This window comes from Drosophila simulans, chromosome X (assembly GCF_016746395.2).
Source record: "Drosophila simulans strain w501 chromosome X, Prin_Dsim_3.1, whole genome shotgun sequence".
Lineage (NCBI taxonomy): Eukaryota > Metazoa > Arthropoda > Insecta > Diptera > Drosophilidae > Drosophila > Drosophila simulans.
The window spans coordinates 1,434,756-1,453,498 of NC_052525.2; the positions used below are offsets into that span (position 1 = coordinate 1,434,756).

At 48.1% G+C, this 18,743-nt stretch overlaps 1 protein-coding gene across 5 annotated transcripts in view; it reads left to right on the forward strand.

Annotated features, from left to right (window-relative positions):
• LOC27206379 (broad-complex core protein) overlaps nucleotides 1-18,743 on the forward strand; it is an 80,655-nt gene that overhangs the window by 44,825 nt on the left and 17,087 nt on the right. For 3 of the 5 annotated variants that reach the window (XM_039297151.2, XM_039297153.2, XM_039297155.2), the window contains exons 3-8: nucleotides 4,787-5,356; nucleotides 9,042-9,230; nucleotides 9,306-9,759; nucleotides 9,848-10,121; nucleotides 10,204-10,343; nucleotides 10,491-10,541. In XM_039297151.2, the coding sequence (XP_039153085.1) occupies nucleotides 5,171-5,356; nucleotides 9,042-9,230; nucleotides 9,306-9,759; nucleotides 9,848-10,121; nucleotides 10,204-10,343; nucleotides 10,491-10,541 (1,294 nt within the window). In that variant the 5' untranslated portion in view covers nucleotides 4,787-5,170. Of the gene's footprint in view, nucleotides 1-4,786; nucleotides 5,357-9,041; nucleotides 9,231-9,305; nucleotides 9,760-9,847; nucleotides 10,122-10,203; nucleotides 10,344-10,490; nucleotides 10,542-16,031; nucleotides 18,290-18,743 lie in introns of those variants that run through there. The other 2 variants (XM_039297152.2, XM_039297154.2) reach the window with 2 other exon arrangements.

Consider the following 18,743-nt stretch of genomic DNA (forward strand, 5'->3'; position numbering starts at 1 on the left):
CACTAACAATAGAAATCAACTTTGTCAGCGGGAATGTTCGCAACGCAGCGCCGAGGGATGAGGTGGGGTGTGGGGATGGTGTCTAGCAGAGCCAAAACAAAACAAAACAAAGGAAAAGCAGGCATCAAAAAACGAAGGCGGGGGAAGGAGGAGAACCCAAAGCGAGACAAAAGTGTTGAGGCTCTTTTCTTAGCAACAAAATAGTTCCAGACAGGAAAGAGGGGTGCGGGGTGCTAGCTCTTCTTCTTCGCTGTCTGGTACGATCCTCTTCCTTTTGGAAGGATAAGCGGGTGGATTGGTAAAGGGGGAGAGCGAGAACTGTTTGAGAGTGTTTGTCCACACGCTCGCGCTCACGCTCCAACACCATCGCAGAAATGGCAAGCTTTCTAACGCTCTCTCGCTCTGGCTATCGCCCGCTCTCTGTCGGTCTCACTCTCCCTATTAGGCGCAACTAGCTAGGCAGCGACGGCGGCAGAGGCGATTGAATTGGACGCGAGACCTTGAACTTGGACTCAGTTTACGAGTTGAAGAATTGGGCTTTGGTTTTGTTTTGAATGGCTACATATCTCTCCTTCCCACTGCGCTTGCTGTTTCGCTCTAGCACCTCCACTGGGTTCTCTACTCGTTCCATGTGCCCCTTCTCTCCCTCTTAAGTGCTTACAATTAGCGTAATAGGCGAATTAACACCCGTTAATCAGATGCCCCACAGGGCCACTGGAATAGGTACTCATGTACGTGTTTGTGTGAGTGTGCGGCAGTGCAAATGGTAATGCAAATGGAAATGCCCCGTTGTGTGGTGGCGGACGGGTTTGGTTTGGAGGGTGGCTGTGGGTCCCTCTCGCCTTTGGCGTCTAGCATTTGTCTAGCCGCACACAGACAAACACACACACACGCGCACACAGATGCACTCTGCATTTTGAACTGGTTGTAATGGTCTCCTTGCCACCGCCCACTCTCTTTCTCTCTCCGCTAGTGCTAGTTTTTGCACAGAACTTTCGCTTTCACCACTCTACTCTTCGTGTGTGTCTGTGTTGGCCGTTAGATTTTACATTTGGCCGGCACTCGGCGCTTGAAAAGGGGGCAAAGTTGCGAGGGGGCATTCGCAGTGTGTGCGATTCGCCATGTGGGAATATGATGTGGGCGCCACGGCGTCTGCGTCTAGTCGGCAACAAGTGGAAGGAATATCGTGGCAGAGGTGGGAAAGTGGATGAGGACTGACCTTGTCGAATGCTTTGTAAGCTGTCGTAGACCAACTTGATACGCCTCGTCCCTATCGCACTGGAAGGGTGAAGGTGGATGTGGGAAAGGGGAGTTGGAATGCTGTGTGCGTGTGTGCCAAATGTATGTATGTACGAGTATGTGTGTATGCATGAGCATGTGCATAACTAACGCGGCCAACCTTGAAAATAGAACCACACACAAATGGCATACTTAGAGACAGCGAATGGAGCACAATGGCGATGGCAGAGGAGAAACAAAGCAAAGTTTCGGACAAACACAATAGAAAGAGAAAGCAAGGCGAGACAAGGAACGGCACGGCAAAAGACCGAGGCTGGGGGGAGGGACCGCGAGGGGCGGCAAACAAGTTTGCGAGGGTGGTGCAGCAGATATGGCACACCAATCTGATCCGATCGGGCCACCTACACACGCACACACACATACATACGTACTTCTAGACTTCTATTTTCGCCATTCGCATTATATGTACAATTTAGTTTCCAACTGAACAAACTACTATACTGGCTGCTCTATCTAATCGCGTTCTCCGCTGCTCTTTTGGCTTTTTATAAGCTACAGCGCAGTCAGCCAAATAATTGCTTTTATTCAAACACACACACACACACGCTCAGTTTTGGGGCGAGCCGAAAAAACGACTGCAACGAATTCGGCTTTTTCTAGAACTATTTTGAAGGCGAATGCGAGTGTGTGCGAGTGAGAGCGAGAGAGCTGGCTAGCGAAATGCGGCAAACAAAATTTGAAAATGTAGTATTTAGCCTTGAAAGTTCGTAAGCACTACGGGCTCACTCACACAGCGAACGATCTCTGCCGTAAATAAAAAACGAAAACGGGAGAAAATATTATATGCATGGGCTATTTCTTATGTCTTCTTTTTTAGTAGCTGAAAGATCTACTGAAATGATGATCTATTGAGGGGGTTTCCCCCTCTTTGCACCCAACATCAAGCGGTTTCCTCAGTGTGTGTGTGTGTGGGGGGGGGGGGGGGTGAGTGGGGGTTGGTAGGGGGCGGGGGGAGGCTCTCTTCCACTCTTTCTTCACAATTTCTAGTTAGTTATTAGTCAGCCGGCAGCAGCGCTGCGACTGCGACGCGTTTGTTTTGTTCTATGCACAAAAATCCGACTCTAGTATAAAGGCGGTCGAGAGACAGAGACGGAGAGAGCGCAGCAGAACAGAGATCGAGAATATAAAAAATTCGGCGCTGGACTTTTTGTGCAAAAAATGCTTTTTCGCTATGCGCGCGCCTTTGTGTGTGTGTGTGTGCTGCGTCTGGGAATTCTACATTCTAATACGCCTCGAGTTGCGATCTCCTTCTCAGTCGCTCAGCCTCGTTCTCTTTCGCACCGTCCTGCAGGCAAGCCTGGCGCTATTGCTGTCCTTGTCCAATCCTGTGGACAACGAGAACGGAGCGTGCGCGCGATCGCTCTCTCTGTAGCGCCGTCCCTCTCTCGACCGCATGCAGACGGCTGGGCACGCACACAAGTGCGGATTGCCAAAATTTTTGGGGAATAGTTTCGCCTGTGTGTGTCGGTGTGTGTTGGTGTGTGCTGACTTTTTTCGGCTGCCTAATGCGCTTTTTGTTTCGGTCGACGTCGGCAGAGGCGGCGACCGAGGCTGAGGCAGCGACTGAGACTGGCACGGCACTCTCTTCTTCTTTAGCGCGAATTCAGTTGAGTTTCTACGCTTGCAATCATCAAACGCAACAAACACAAAACACACGGAGAACGGAAATCGGAGAACGGAGAACGGACACGGACACATCCGCCATATCCTACCGACCTATAGGATAGACATCCGAGACATCCGCAGATATCCGCACATCCGGCCGCGGATGATCCTGGCTCGCAGCCCCCTCCCTCCCGCTCGGGATCTCCGAGCTTGGCTCAGGCCATGATATCGTCCATGCAAAATAGTTTAGTTTAGTCATCGGTTCGGTTCGTTCGGTCGGTCGCTCCCCCAAATCGCTCGCTTTTCGAATTAGTTCGGTTCTAAGTTCTGAGGTTCGCTTCTCCTCCAGAACATCCAGCTCTCCAGTAGTCCAGCAGTCCAGCAGTCCAGCTTTCCAGCAGCTCTTCAGCTCGCCAGTGGTACAGCTTTCGGCTAACGGTTCATCCTCGCCGCGTCCATATGTGTGTGTGTGCCGTGTGTGCGAGTGCCGCTATTTTTTCATATTTTGTTAAGTGCAAAAAACCAAATATTACGTATACGAAAAATTGCGTATACGCCAGCATAATAGTTCACCCGAAATTCGCAGATCCAGTAATTCAAAGTTAGCGAATCGAAAGGAGAGCAACAGCGAAACAAAAAGCAACAAATGCCCCACAAGCTCCAATAAGAAGCGGGTCTAATCAGAGCCGGGCGTCGGGTTCCAATCAGATCGCCAGCTGGAGAAAGGTGAGCCTCCTCCTCGCAATTGGAGTATCAGTGGGAATGGGAATGGGAATCCGAATGCGAGTCCGAGTGGAACAAGTCTAATGGATAGTGGGTAATAATAAGTGGTCAGTAATAAGATGACGATATCGCGGCGAGGGGTGCTATTTTTGTGCGGACACATCACTCGTACGTATGTACATATGTATGTACGTATCCGCGCTGGCGAATAAAAAAGTGCAGTGCACACCCGGCGGACTTATCTAATAGTTTTCACTTTCAATGTCGAGCGAAAGCTCTGCTGCTGCCCCTGACGCGGTCGCTGCCTCGCTTATCGCGATTCGCAATTCGCAATTCGCATTTCGGCGCGAGCGGGACGGAAACAGGAGAGAGACAGAGAGAGAGTGAGAGAGAGAGGCGGCAAGAGAGTGGGAGAGGGAGAGGTGAAATGCCCCGAAAGTTGTCTGTATTCAAATTATTTATTTTTTGGGATTTCTTTTCTGCAAGATGTCCAGATGGGAACAGAGCGGAGCGACCGACCTCCGTCCCTGTTCCCCCCGCACCGCACCGCACCGCACCGTACAAGTGTTCTTGGTATATTCGCATTTGTTATAGTTCGCTTTTTTTCACTCCTCCCTCCATTTGCGATGCGTTGGCTTTTTCACTCCGTTTTTTATGGGCCGTGTTTTTTTTCCTCCACTTTTTTTTCGGCGGTTGTGCACTCGTTATAAGTTTTTGCTTGTGCTGCCGCTGCTGCTTCTTCTGCCGCCGCGAGTGCTAATTGTCGTCTTGATAGTTTATTTAATTTTGATTCGCCGTGTGACATAGAAATGGTTTTTGCTGCTGCGTCGTCGCCGTGGTTGACATTTTAAACTGCATTTGTTAACAATTTTTAAACATTTCGCATAGTTGCAAGCGAAACAGTAGCAGAACAGGCAAAAAACGCAAAAGCGAGCAAAAAACCATTGCAAAGCAGAAACAAATGCACAACTTTCAGCTAGCGCGGCACAAATCCGTCAGAAAAAGCAGCAGCAGAAATTTCAAGGCGAACTCTGAACTGCAGTGAACCTTAGTAAGAGGGGGGGATATCATTTGGGGTGGTGGGGGCTGTCTGATCCACTTGTAATTTCAACTCAAATTCTAATTGTTTGCTCTTCTGCTTTCTTTCTTTTGCTTGCAGTTAAATAATCATTAGTGAAAGGTCCATCTGCAGCTTCACAATCCGGCAATCGGTCTAGTAATCAGCAGCCAGAAGGAGCAGCGCATCGCATCGTAACGCATCCTTAGTTTCGGTGGGCCAGGCCGCCAGAAAGCCGTCAAAATACGAAAGAAGGTGACCTCGAAGAAGGCCAGCGTTGTGTCGGTTGACGACGATCACAACAACAACAACAACCACAACAACGACCACAACGCTCGGCAGCCCAAAAACCCAGCAAGCGCAAGCACACCCACACCAATAGGAACACCCATAGCCACGCCCACGTCCACGCCCGGTGACCCAGAGCAGGAGTGCCCACAGCCCAGGAGCAACCCGATCCACAGCCAGAACCAGACACCCATCGAGATGGACGACACACAGCACTTCTGTCTGCGCTGGAACAACTACCAGAGCAGCATAACCTCGGCGTTCGAGAATCTGCGCGACGACGAGGCCTTCGTGGATGTGACCCTCGCCTGCGAGGGCCGCAGCATCAAGGCACACCGCGTCGTCCTCTCCGCCTGCAGTCCCTACTTCCGCGAGCTGCTCAAGGTGAGTGATCATGTCCATCTGTGCTCTTCCATCCAATTGGTAGCTACCCTGCATTCCCTACATTCTGGCGCCCTATGGCTGCTAATCTCCATAGATTAGGACCCCGCCACACACACGAACTGAGGCAAGATGAACGGGGAATGAACAAACAATGCTTAATGGGCTCTGTGGTGAAATGTTTGCCATTTTTCCGCCTGCATTCACACAATCACACATTCACAGTTGCAGCGGATGCAGCAATCTGCGTGCGAGACTGTGTGCGTGACCTACTTAGCACCCATGGCAATTTCTCCCTTTTTTTCCTCTCCCTCGCGCTCTGCGTCTTTATCTTAGCCAGTGCAGCACAGCACACATGTGCAACAGCCGCCAAAGTTGCTGCAGCAGCATCCTGCTTTCATTCGACTGCCAGTGCGGATCTCTGCATTATTTCACATACATACATATGTCTGTATGTATGGTATGTGCAAGTTGGATCGGAATCTGATCGGTTTGGGTTGCCGAAGAAGAAAGACCAGGTCCTATCCACCATTGTGGCCATAATAATTCGGAAAAGCTGGCTAAGCAAGCAGTTGGGGACGGGTAGTTGTGTGTTTTTGGCCAAAGTGGCGTGGCCAGGAGCACGTTTAGGCGAGAGGGGAGCAGCAGCTGGCTGGCGTTTTGCTAGCGTTTTAATTTATTTAGTTGCACACCACGGCAAACAGCGCCTGCAGTAAGAAAAATGACAAGAAAGGCAACGACAGCCGCGATAGACACAAAAACACGGCAATTGTCGACGGGCTGCGGAAGGGGGAAGAGGGGGAAGGGGAAGGCTGGAAGCCAGGAAGGAAGGAAGGAAGTTGTGTGTACGCCGTACAGTCAAAACACATTATGAATGCCGGCGCAAGGCGGCAGGGGGATGCAGTGAGAATGAGTCGATGGCAGGGTTCTTGGCGCTGGGACAACGCTACGTATGATTGATTTGTGTTGCCTGATCATGCAACGCACGCGGATCTACGGAAACTCGCAGCGCGCAACTTGCAACTAGCAACTTGGAACCCGCAGGTCGGAACTCAGAACTAGAGCAGGCTCAAATGAGACCGCACACCCTTATTTCGCTTATATTGCCGGCTAATCCTTGAAGTTGGCCCGGCTCGAAGTCAAAGTGAACTGGCAACTAATGCAGCCCGCCCCAAAGGCCGCAGTTTGGTTCATTATTTTTATTATGACATTAAAATTATGTGATTCGCTGTTGTTGCCCCAACATTTACGTTTGCCCGCCAAAACTTTGGCGCCGCCTGCATTCTGCATTGAAAATATTTGCACGCAATTGCGGTTTTGAGCGACAGGGACGACGGGCTGGCTAGTTAGACTAGTTGGAGGGAGACGGGATGGGACGGAACGGGACAGCGTCGACGTTTGCCATTTGCATTGTTCGAGCTGTCATTGGAGCCCCGGAGCGGAGGAGCGGAGGAGCCCAGGAGCACTGGCAGCGGTGGGGGTCAGGAGGAGGAGGTCCTGCAGCACAAATTATATAAATTACAAAGTGCCCCACCCCCAGGAACACCGCCCCCCGTTTCTGTTGCTCTTTCAGTTGCTGTTGCTGTTTCTGTTTCTGTTTGTACAACTCTTGTCTCTTTCGACATGATTTGTTAACATGATAGAAAACTTGCTGGGCTTTCCGTTATTATTTTCCGTTTTTGTTCCAAATTATGCGCGAGGCCGACAAACAAAAAGAGTGTAGTTTGTCTGTTCTGTTTGGTTTTTGGGAAGAACTGCAATTAGGAGAGAGTTTTTAGTGTGGAGGGGCGGGGCAGAATGGGGAATGGGGAATGGGGAGTGGGCAGGGCCTCCAATCCAGCGCTGATTACGCAATGGCAATGGCTATGGCAACTGGGGACGCGAACCGAACCAAGCCGAACCGAATGCGAAACAAGAACATGTCAAGAAGTCCCTGGCAAACTGGAAAGTTTCTTCCCCCAACTCCGTCCGTCCGTCAGTCCGTCCGAACAAGAAATTGCGCGAGCAGAAAAAGTCGGCATTTAATTTGTTAAAAAGGCCAACTAAATGCAGCGGGACAAAAACAGCAACGCCAACAAAAGGCAACGGGCCGACTGAATTTTTCTCGAGCTCTTTTTGTGCATTCCCATTTGTTGCTGCAGTCGCTGTAGTCGCTGTGGAATTATGTACCCAAGAAATTAGTATACAAAACTTTGCTGGCTGGCAGGCAGCACAAAAAACGGCAAAGGCAACTGCAACAACAACGACAACAACAAAGGGCCCTGGCACAAAACTTTGTAAATTCAATTTGAAATACATACAAGTGGGCAGTAGGTGGTGAACAAAGGACAGAGACAACGGTGGACAGTAGTCGCAACTGGCGAGGAAAACTGGACCCGGCCGTTCGGTCGTCCAGCCGAACAACTGGACACTTGGCTCCCGCCCAGGAGTACCCAACCCCAACCCCAATCCCAACCCATCTTGCCCAGCACTTGGCGTCGCAATTGTGCGCGACTTTGCGCCTATGCATAAATATTTAATTAACTGCAGCGCATTATTTTAATTAGGTGTAAAAACTGCCAAACAACGAAAGCCAGCGACAAATTGAGGGGCTCGGGGGACTCGGATACAGATACAGATACAGCTACAGATTCAGATACAGATACGGATTCGTTTTGAGACTCAGGGATGCCAGGGGCTAGAGGTGACTTAATGGCTGCTACTGAGCTGGGGGCAATTGCTAAAAGCATTTCTGGCTTTTGTGTAATGACCTGGGACCGGGCCACGCCCCCCGCCCTCCATTCGCATTTGCATGATGTGCTTTGCCCACCAGTTCACCATCCCACCAGCTCACCAGCTCAGCTGCAGCTGCAGTAGAGATCTTTCGATCGGCGTCTCCTGACGCATTTGTCTTTCTTTCGTCAAATTGACCTCAATTTCGCAATCGCTGATACATATGTACATACATGTTTGTATGTATGTATGCAAGTGCATATATGCACAATCACACTCTCACTGGCAATCTTTTAGCGCTAACTCAATCGCAAATATCCAGTGCGTGTGTGCGAGGGCATATAAATTGCAAAAGCCAGTAAATAAGACAAACATACACGGAATGCAGGGTCTTTCAGGGCAGAGCAACAAAAGACGAGGCGAGACTTGACCCAATTTCTAGCCAGGCAGCAGCAGCAGCGAAAAAACAGAAACTGAAACTGAAACGGCAGAGGAGCAGCTCCCTTTGTTGGAGTTCCACTTGATAAGTGAAATTTGCAGTACAGTGTACACACACGCAGCGCAAACTGGAATGCACTGGCCCTGAATGTGCTCCAAGTGGGATGGGGAGTGGGAAGTGGGGAATCAGATCGGATCGAATGGGATGGGAATGGGGATGGGATAGGAAACCACACATGCCAGAAGAAATAAACTGCAGCTGGCTGGCGGCGAAACGAGCGAATGCAAACTTCAAATCGCGCTGGCCTGTTGACATTTTAGCGACAATTGAAGGTTGTCTGGGCCAGAGAACCCTGATAATTGCCAGGGCAAACAGGCTTATCGAGTGATCCGGAGTTGGGACAGAGGCTGGGGCTGGAACAGGGGCAGGGGCAGGAACAGGAGCCGGGGACCTGGCTGACTCACCCACCGATTGAGGGGCCAACCGACATACTATATGTACATATCTGACTGACTAAAACCACCACTCAAATTACAGAGCACACCCTGCAAACACCCGGTCATACTGCTGCAGGATGTCAACTTCATGGACCTGCACGCCCTGGTGGAGTTCATCTACCACGGCGAGGTCAACGTGCACCAGAAGTCCCTGCAGTCCTTCCTCAAGACCGCCGAAGTTCTGCGCGTCTCGGGACTCACGCAGCAGCAGGCAGAGGACACACACAGCGTGAGTATTGGCCATGGGCCAGCAGTCGCCGCAGGACGAGCCCCTCTTTATTGCCAACTCCCCTTCCGTCCGCAGCATCTGGCTCAGATACAGAACCTGGCCAATTCCGGCGGCCGCACGCCGCTCAACACGCTCACCCACTCGCTCCCACATCCGCACCATGGCTCGCTGCATGACGATGGCGGCTCCTCGACCCTCTTCAGTCGCCAGGGAGCGGGCTCACCACCGCCGACGGCGGTGCCCTCGCTGCCCTCGCACATCAACAACCAGCTGCTGAAGCGCATGGCCATGATGCACCGCAGCAGTGCCGCCGCCGCCGCCGAGGAGACCTCCCACGCCCTCAAGCGTCTGCGCGGCTCGGACAACGGCCTGCCGCTGTCCGGCGCCGTTGGCAGTGGCAGCAACAACAACAGCCCCGACTTGCCGCCGCTCCATGCGCGCAGCGCCTCGCCCCAGCAGACTCCGGCCGACTTCAGTACGATCAAGCACCACAACAACAACAACACGCCGCCGCTGAAGGAGGAGAAGCGTGAGTGTCCCAGTGGAAACTGGGTTTCGAATCGGCATTGGTGAGCCCAAGGGTACTAAACACTTTCATTCCCTCCCCCCACCGTTAGGCAACGGACCCACAGGCAACGGAAACTCTGGCAACGGCAATGGCAATGGCAACGGAGCGAGCAACGGCAACGGAATCTCCATCAGCGACAAGCTGGGCAGCCTCACACCCTCGCCGCTGGCTCGAGCGGGCGCCGATGACGTTAAGTCGGAGCCCATGGAGCTGGTATGCTCCAACAACAATGCCAACGCTAACGACGAGCACAGCAATGACTCCACCGGCGAGCACGATGCCAATCGCTCCAGTAGCGGCGACGGCGGCAAGGGATCCCTGAGGTAGGTCGCACACCTCGCCGAAACGCCTAAAATATCTGGCTCGGAGCACTAGCTAACCCTCGGTATCCCCATTCGATTGCAGCTCCGGAAACGACGAGGAGATCGGCGACGGACTCGCCTCCCATCATGCCGCCCCTCAGTTCATCATGTCGCCGGCGGAGAACAAGATGTTCCATGCAGCCGCCTTCAACTTTCCCAATATCGATCCCTCAGCGTTGCTAGGTGCGTATGAGCAACGTGCTCGGTTAACAACTCAGTTAATAACTAATAAAGCTAACTGACCGACTAACTAACGCTTTAACTCTTTTCCTCTCCCCCTCTGCCTCTCATGATGCGTCCCCCCACCTGTCGGGTATTGGCCAACCTCAGGTCTCAACACACAGTTGCAGCAGTCCGGTGACCTCGCCGTGTCCCCTCAAGGTGAGTCAGAACATTTCTCTATCCGTACTCTATTGTTCCGCTCTATTTGCGCTCAAAAGCTCATTATTACATTTTTTACATCAAATGCAAATGCAAATGCAAGTACCAAAATAATATACCAAAGAGTCTATCCAAGTCAGATACCAGATACCAAAAGAAATGAAAGGCTAAAAGCAAACGTAAAACTTAAAGTAAAGAGAATACGAATACAAATCTAAATCATAATCAAAAAAAAAAAAAGAGAACAAAAACCATAGCAAAGCTAAATCCAAAAACAGAGCCAGAATCTAAGTCGAAATTACTAAAAAAAAAGAAAAACTGCTGAGAGATCATTTGATTGCCTGTACTTTTGTTGAATTTTGAATATATTGTTTAACGTACCTTTTTCGTTTCGTTGTAATTGTCAAAATATTTCGTTATCGTTATCGTTATCGTTTTCGTTTCCGTTGCTCTTTTGTTTCTTTCGATTTTTGCGTTTCGACTGACTTGAGGACACACACATGCATGCATACATGTCGCATATGTATGCGTGTCGATCAGGAGCAGGACTTTTGATTTAACTTTCGATTTATTTCCCGTTGGACTCAACTCGAATCCGCACCCGCAAAGTAAAAGAACGAACCCGAACTTGATCCTTGGAACCAACGGCAGACCCAAATCAAACCGATCCTCCTCACCTCCTCACCACCAACAAAAACCAATCCTCCGGTTCGTTGCGATTCCAAGTCGAGTTCCCGTCGTAGCGTATCAAGTGTATAAATTTCTTTCTTGTTTGATTGTTTCGATGGTAAATGTTTTCATTTGTTTCGGTCACACTCACACCCTCACACACGCACATGCCAGAACTGCAGAATCCACGGGCAAGAACCCAGAAAGTACGACCCCCCCTCCCCCACCCAGAAGATTCACCCAAAAAAAAAAAAAAAAAAATTAAAAGAAGTACCTGCACATGCACTTAGACGGTTTTCCATGTCATCCATGTTGCGTACTAAACGACGCTGGCCTCGAGATGGCTTGACGCATAATGAATACTGCAAAATGAATACCGCACAATGAATAATGAATAATGTGTAATAGCGAAGCAGGGTAATTGCTAAATAAACGCCAGCCCCGAAACTTTGGCAAACACTCAAACATCAACATGCCCCACTGCCGCTCCGCCAGGCTTGTTTGATGAACTACGCAAAATTAATTAACTCGCTGCTTTCCAGCTCCAGCTCCTCTGCCAGCCGCAGAGTGTTTAGCAAAATTCTATCACAAGTTTCGCACCACACCAGTTGCGGTGTGTGTGTTCTGCGTGCGGTCAGGCCGCAACAATCCGATTCCGCGGCAAGTGCCCCACATGGCGGCAAGGCGCCCCACCCATAAGTCCCATGCCCAACTACAACTACAAACCGAATGCTACACGACGCACTGTGACGTTTATGTTTATTAACCGCTGTTGTTTCGACTGCGCAATCCGCTTACCATTTCATTTCCGTTTGTGCTCTGCATTTATTCCTTTCCGTTTCGTTTCGTTACGTTCCATTTTGTGTTTCAATTCTTTCGTGTTCCTTATAAGAAACCCAAGTAAACTGATCAAACACCAGCAAAATGTACTACACAACAGCAAAACGCCGCACTTACCCACACAATGCAATACACACACGCCAATACACGCCATATTACAAACAACACACGCATAGATGTTCCAAAATTGTCCCACAGTTAGAAATACTAGTAAGTTTCGTTTTGCCCCAATTTGCATTCCCTGGCCAAACAGCCTCCTCCTTTTTTAGTTCGTTTAAACCCAAATCATAATGGGGCAGGAATTAGAGATTAACTTAGCTATGATTTCGGTAGAGTTCTCGATTCACTAATGTGTCTATTTTTCGTTCGTTCCGTTTCGTTACGTTCTGTTTCCGTTATTCCCAGTTTCAAGAATATGGCTAAATAAAAAAAACGAAAAAAAACACTAGACATGACACGGGAAAAGCCCCGCAGAGAAGCAAACACCGAGTACATTTTGCAATCGAAATTTTATTGGTGTGAACTTTTAGTTTCCATGTAAAACGCAACGCATTTGAAGATCGAATATATACATACCTACATAATATATATATATATATTGAATATTGAACTCTTTCCTTTATTTGTACGTCGTCGTGCTTGTGTCTAAAACTATGTAAACCCCACCCGAACAAAATTAACCACCCATCGACCCGATCCCATTAGCAAAGTCAAAAGAAAAGCTTTATTTACAACAATTGCATTCGAACGAATTTTCACATTAATTTTCAATGTGTCTTTTGTTAACAACTGTCGATGCCCCCGCAGCCTGTGATGGAGGGAAAAGCGGTTTTCGTTTAGTTTACCAACCAGTTAACCCCTGAAATAGACACCCCCATCGCCCGCCCCATTGCCCCTGGGTCTGTCTCTCTAGCTTTTCCCCTCGAATTCGGCCACACTTTGCTTTGAGCACACATCTGTTCACGAAGCCCGACCAAGCCCCCTTAAAACCAAAACCAAACCCAACAAGTACCCCACAGTCACACACTCAAACCCAAACTCGTCGCTACGAATAAAGAAGTGCAAAACCAGGTTCACAAAAATCCTTTGCAAGCCCAGAACCTCTGGCCCTTGATCCTTGATCTGAGTCCCGAGGGGTGGACGGATCAGTCCTAACTCAGCACATATTGGCAATTGTTCACTCATGCGTACACAGTTCACAGCAAGATACAGTCACACCGGGCGCGTCTCGTCTCGTTTCGTTCCGTTTCGTTTCGTCTCGTTTCATTTCGGTCAGGTCCGTGTCGCGCCTCTCGTTCCACACTCGAAACACAATACGGCCACACTGCAGGTTCACTTGATTACTTGGCCACGCTTACTCACAGCACACACACACATACACACACGCACACATGACTCTCACACTCACAAGGGGATCCGTGAGGTAATCTTGATAGAAGGGGCAAGTCCTTCGCCTCTTTGAGTAGTCGAAAAGCACACAATACACACTCACCCACTCAAACACACATACATACATACATACATGCCCGCCCACACACCAGCACACATATACCCACACATACATGAACTATATTATGCGCTCAAAAACACAGCTAACAAAATGATCACCAGAGGGCACTAACACCGAAGTTGATCGACTAACGCTAATCTTTATTTACTTTCCAATTGTACTAACCGACCAAAATTTAAAATTCCCCAATAATCGTGAGACCTATATATATTTATATCTACCTACCCACACACGTATATATATATGAATCAAAGTATATACATACATATTGTTAAGAATTGATTGATCTAACCCCCTGTATACGTATATAAATCCGCTTTACTAAACCCCCAATGGATCCAAAATCAATATACCACCACCGTCCACTGAGGCGACCAAAGCAGACAACTCGATACATGAAACAATAACACCCAACGCCCAGCCCCTCCTCCCACCCACCTCCTTTCTTCCAAGTCAAACACCAAACCAAACCAAACCAAAACAACCCACACACCCACACCACCACCAGCACAAAAGAACACAAACTGAGATTACCAACTCAAGCAACCACTCAAGGCTTCAAGTATATAAATTTGATTGAGAAACCGCTTTAAATTATGCTCTATATATACATATATATATTTGTTGCTCCTATTTTTAAAACCAAAGAACACAAACACACACACAAACACTGTGAGAAAAGGAGAATTCAGAGTTATATCTTACGTCTAGCATATCTAGAATAAATTAATTACTTTAACTTCCGTGCGAAGCATTCAAAATTCACTAATTTTAAGATCCACAATTGGTGACCCAGGCAATATGAAAATTGAAAAGCAAAAATCGAAAAATGTATCCATTACTAATCTATTTAAGTTACCACCTAAGCACACAATCGAATTAAAAGCTGTGGATGGATTGGATGGGATTCGGAAGTGACGTAAATTACATAAACTAAAAATTTGGTTGTAGTATACATATAATGTCAAAATAATACTGTTAAACTGCAAAGGCAAAACTCCAATCCGCCCACAGCCCCAAGAATACCAAAGCGAAACAAGAACAAAAATTATAATTTAAGCACAATGTACATTTTACGAAATTCCAAGCAAAAATAAGTCAAAATTTAAACCGAAACTAGAAAATGCCACTAAGATCCCGGAGAGAGATGATGATGGTGGAGACAAAGGTGATTTGGCAAGGGGTTTAATTCTAGTGCTTTTTAAGTGACACAACCACACACAACCCCGAACTCCCTACACACACAGCTCACACACACAAACACACACACAAAGACACGAGGTACGGGAAGTCAAACAACCAGAACAACACAAAAAAAAACACAAAACACGCACAATAAAAGCGACACAGAGATGATATGATGAACTTCTTATGGTGACGGTGTTCTACAAAACGCACCCACACACAAACACGGAAACATACACAAGCACCCAGACACACACACACACAAACAGACACAACAAACACACCACTTACGTCTCTGAACTCAAAGGCTCCTCCTACTATTCCTAATCCTAATTTTAAATTGCCACACAACACCGCACACTATGGTAATGAGTAAAACAAGAACAAACCAAACTACAAAAAACAAACCAGCCAACCCAAACCAATACCAATACCAATACCAGCCAACCAACAAGAACCTCAAACTAAACCTAAACCAAAACTAAGCCAAAACCAAACGAAGAACCCCAACAATTTTGCACACGTTGAGTATCCGGTAGTGTCCATCGAGCGATCAGATCGACATCGATGTCCATATGTAGACGCAGCCGCCAAGAAAGAAAGAAAGAAAGAATCGAAACTGGGCTGGAACTGAACTGAGTCACAGTCGCAGTAACAGTCGCAGTCACAGTCACGCAATTCGGTTTCGAGTTGAATGGTGAAGAACTGAAACTGAATCGTCGTCAAACAATCAAAAAGAAATCAATTTCTCACATTTGCCATGCGAAGCCAACCGTTTTCTTTTCCACATGCCACTTACCCGATATCCCCAGATATCCCAATATATATCCCCCGATATATCCATCCCTTCCTACCACACCATCTACTTCTTTCTCTCTCTCTCTCCTCTCTCTCTATCTCTCTCTCCGCCGTTCTGTATATCTCTCTTTCTAATGTCACGCAATCCGCTAGAAAAACAGATTGAACAATCGAAAAATAAATCCAAAGTTAAATTAGCCACCAGCTTTTGTTAACAAAAGCTAAAGCAGAAATGAAGCAAACTTATATATTTGATGCAAAAAATGCTAACGAAATTCGTTTTCTGATAACCATCCGGCAATGCACACATGAAATCAACTGAAATTAAATCAAAAATTCTGAAAAAATTCCAAAATTTCAAAATCCAAATCGAAACCAATGAGAAATCACGCAAAATTGAGACGAAAAAAGCAATTCAATTCAATAACAACTCGTTGTCCTTGGGCTAATGCGACGTTTTCTGACTTTTTTCCCCACCTTGTCGTCAGGTAAACTGACGACAAATGCTACAACTACTACAACAACAATAAACAACTTGATTACCAACAACAACAACAACTACGATTACTCTCTACCAACAAAAAACTCCAACTCTCAAAAAACTCCATCACCAACAACAACAACTCTAACAACTCCAACAACAACAACTCCAACTCGACCTACAGCCATCACAAGTGCCTCCGGCATCTGTGGCCTTAACCTCTCCACATTTGCAGCCAACGGGAGCAGCAGCGGCGGGAGCAACGGCGGCCTCTCAATGACCGCCCTGCTGCCCCAGCAGCAGCAGCAGCAACAGCAGCACCAGATGTCGCAACAACAGCAGCAGCAACAGCAACAGCAGCAGCAGGGGAACAGCTCCAGCGGCCAACAACAACAGTCCAACGGGATCCTGGCCTGCAGTACGCCCAAGGCCAATACGCCCACCACCACACAGCAGCAAATGTACGCGGCGGTGATGGCGGCTGCCGCATCCGCGTCCGCCTCGACGAGCGGCAGCGCCAACAGCTCGCTGAACAACTCAAACTCGACATTGAACACCTCGGGGGGACTGAACAACTCAGCCAGCGGCGGCGACGACTTCCGATGCAATCCGTGCAACAAGAACCTGAGCTCGCTGACGCGCCTCAAGCGGCATATTCAGAACGTTCACATGCGCCCCACCAAGGAGCCCGTGTGCAACATCTGCAAGCGCGTCTACAGCTCCTTGAACAGCCTGCGCAACCACAAGAGCATCTACCACCGCAACCTCAAGCAGCCGAAGCAGGAGCCAGGCGTCGGCGCAACACAGGCGGCGGCCAATAGCTTCTATCACCAGCAGCACCAGCAGCAGCAGCTCAACCACCACTCCTCCTCATAGGGCTTCATGTACTTTGATTACCGCCAGCAGCATCAGGCCCAGCACCACCCACACCCGCATCCGCACTCGCATCCGCGCCCGCATCCGCACCACGGGGGGTTCTCCAGTTGAGGGGGAGCAGGTTTTTGTTAAGTTTGAATGAACCGAATGTCAAGCATATGTAGGTGTAAGGCGTATGAACACATATACACGCTCATATACACTCACTCACACAACCAGACCCACACTCACACACTCAAGACGGTGCTTTTTGTACACATTAACTATTAAAGACCAGGACGAAGGAAGCGAATGTGCACATACACACAGTCTAGGCTAGTTACAATTAGTTGCCTTCGGTAGTTGCTAAGCACAGGATACACAGTTTATACAGATTAAATCGATAGCTGTTAGTAAACCCAAGACCACCCGCCCATCCCCCTGTAAAGTTCCCAGGAGTTTGGTATGGGAACCCCATTACCATCCCACTGCCCAGTCCCGAACCCAATCTCAATCCCAATACCAATACCAATCCCAATCCCTGTCCAGGTTCACTGTTTGTCGTCTTAATAAGGAGCTAACAGAGGTGCCCGTAGTGAATTCTTCGAAATGGCTTTAACTAAATACAATTTATCCGATGGACAGCATATTATTCTGTATACACCTCATGATAGGCGGCAGTCGCACATCGATTAGAAGAGGGAAATGTGAAGCGTTAGACGTATGAATAATCTCTCTCTTAAAGTTAGACTAAACTAAAGACCGAACTGCACTTTTTTTTTACCATTACGAAGTATATGCATAATGTTAAAGAGTTACGATTTATAGCTAGTTGTAGGCGAAGAAACACATGTTTGGAAGCTTAGGAGTTTACAAGAAAAAAGAAGCGACGAGCAGGGGAGCGACCGACCGAACGACCGACCAATTGCAAAGATCTTTTCTTTAGTACTTTAAACTAGTTATCAGATTCTGAATAGTTAGGGTTAAGCGCACCGTAACACCCGCACACGCACACACCTATTTACACACGAATCACGATGCATATGTATGTCTAGAATAATGAAATGTTTAACCATAGTGTACTTTTTTTTTTGGATTTTTTGTATATTTAATGTTAGTTATGCGAATATTGAGTAATGATACCGAAATGTTGACCGGATACTTTGATGAGTAAACCTGTGTTCGTTAATTTTTAGTGCTGCTAAGTAAAGATACAGACATTTGTTTGTGCGTAAGACCTATGAATACAAGCAAATATATATATATATACATATAAACACAACACACTCACACATCGCCAAGCCAATGCAGCTGAGATCCATGTACCAGCGTTTGCGGCTCTGCGCGAAGAACTCCACTTTCTACTCTAATTCAATTCATTATATTTACAATAAACGTCTACACATTAAAGCGATATTTCATTTACCTCCCGCTCCCCAGGCCACTCCCCCAAAGCACCCACGTCCCCAGCCTCGTATGTTGTATGCATGTCAATCGAGGCTTTGTCATCAGCGCCCGTGGGAACCGAACCTAACGAAATAACCGAAAGAAAGGACCGATAGAGGTCCAAAGCCCTCACCCTCTATCTTTCTATCTCTGTATCTTATCAATCACATATTGTCCACACTCATAACCATACATCGTAACCTAGATCGTAGTGCCAGGACGTGGCCCTTTGGGTCACGTCAGTGTAACATGTCATGTGTGCCTCGCCGAGCAGAGCCGAGCCGAACCAATCCGAATCGCATCGAACTTTGACCCCATCACACTAATCCGCCACATTCGTTCATCTCGGGTCGAGCGCGAACTTCGCCCATTTTAGGAACCCCCCAGAATCAGCCCAAATCAGCAACCAAATTAACTA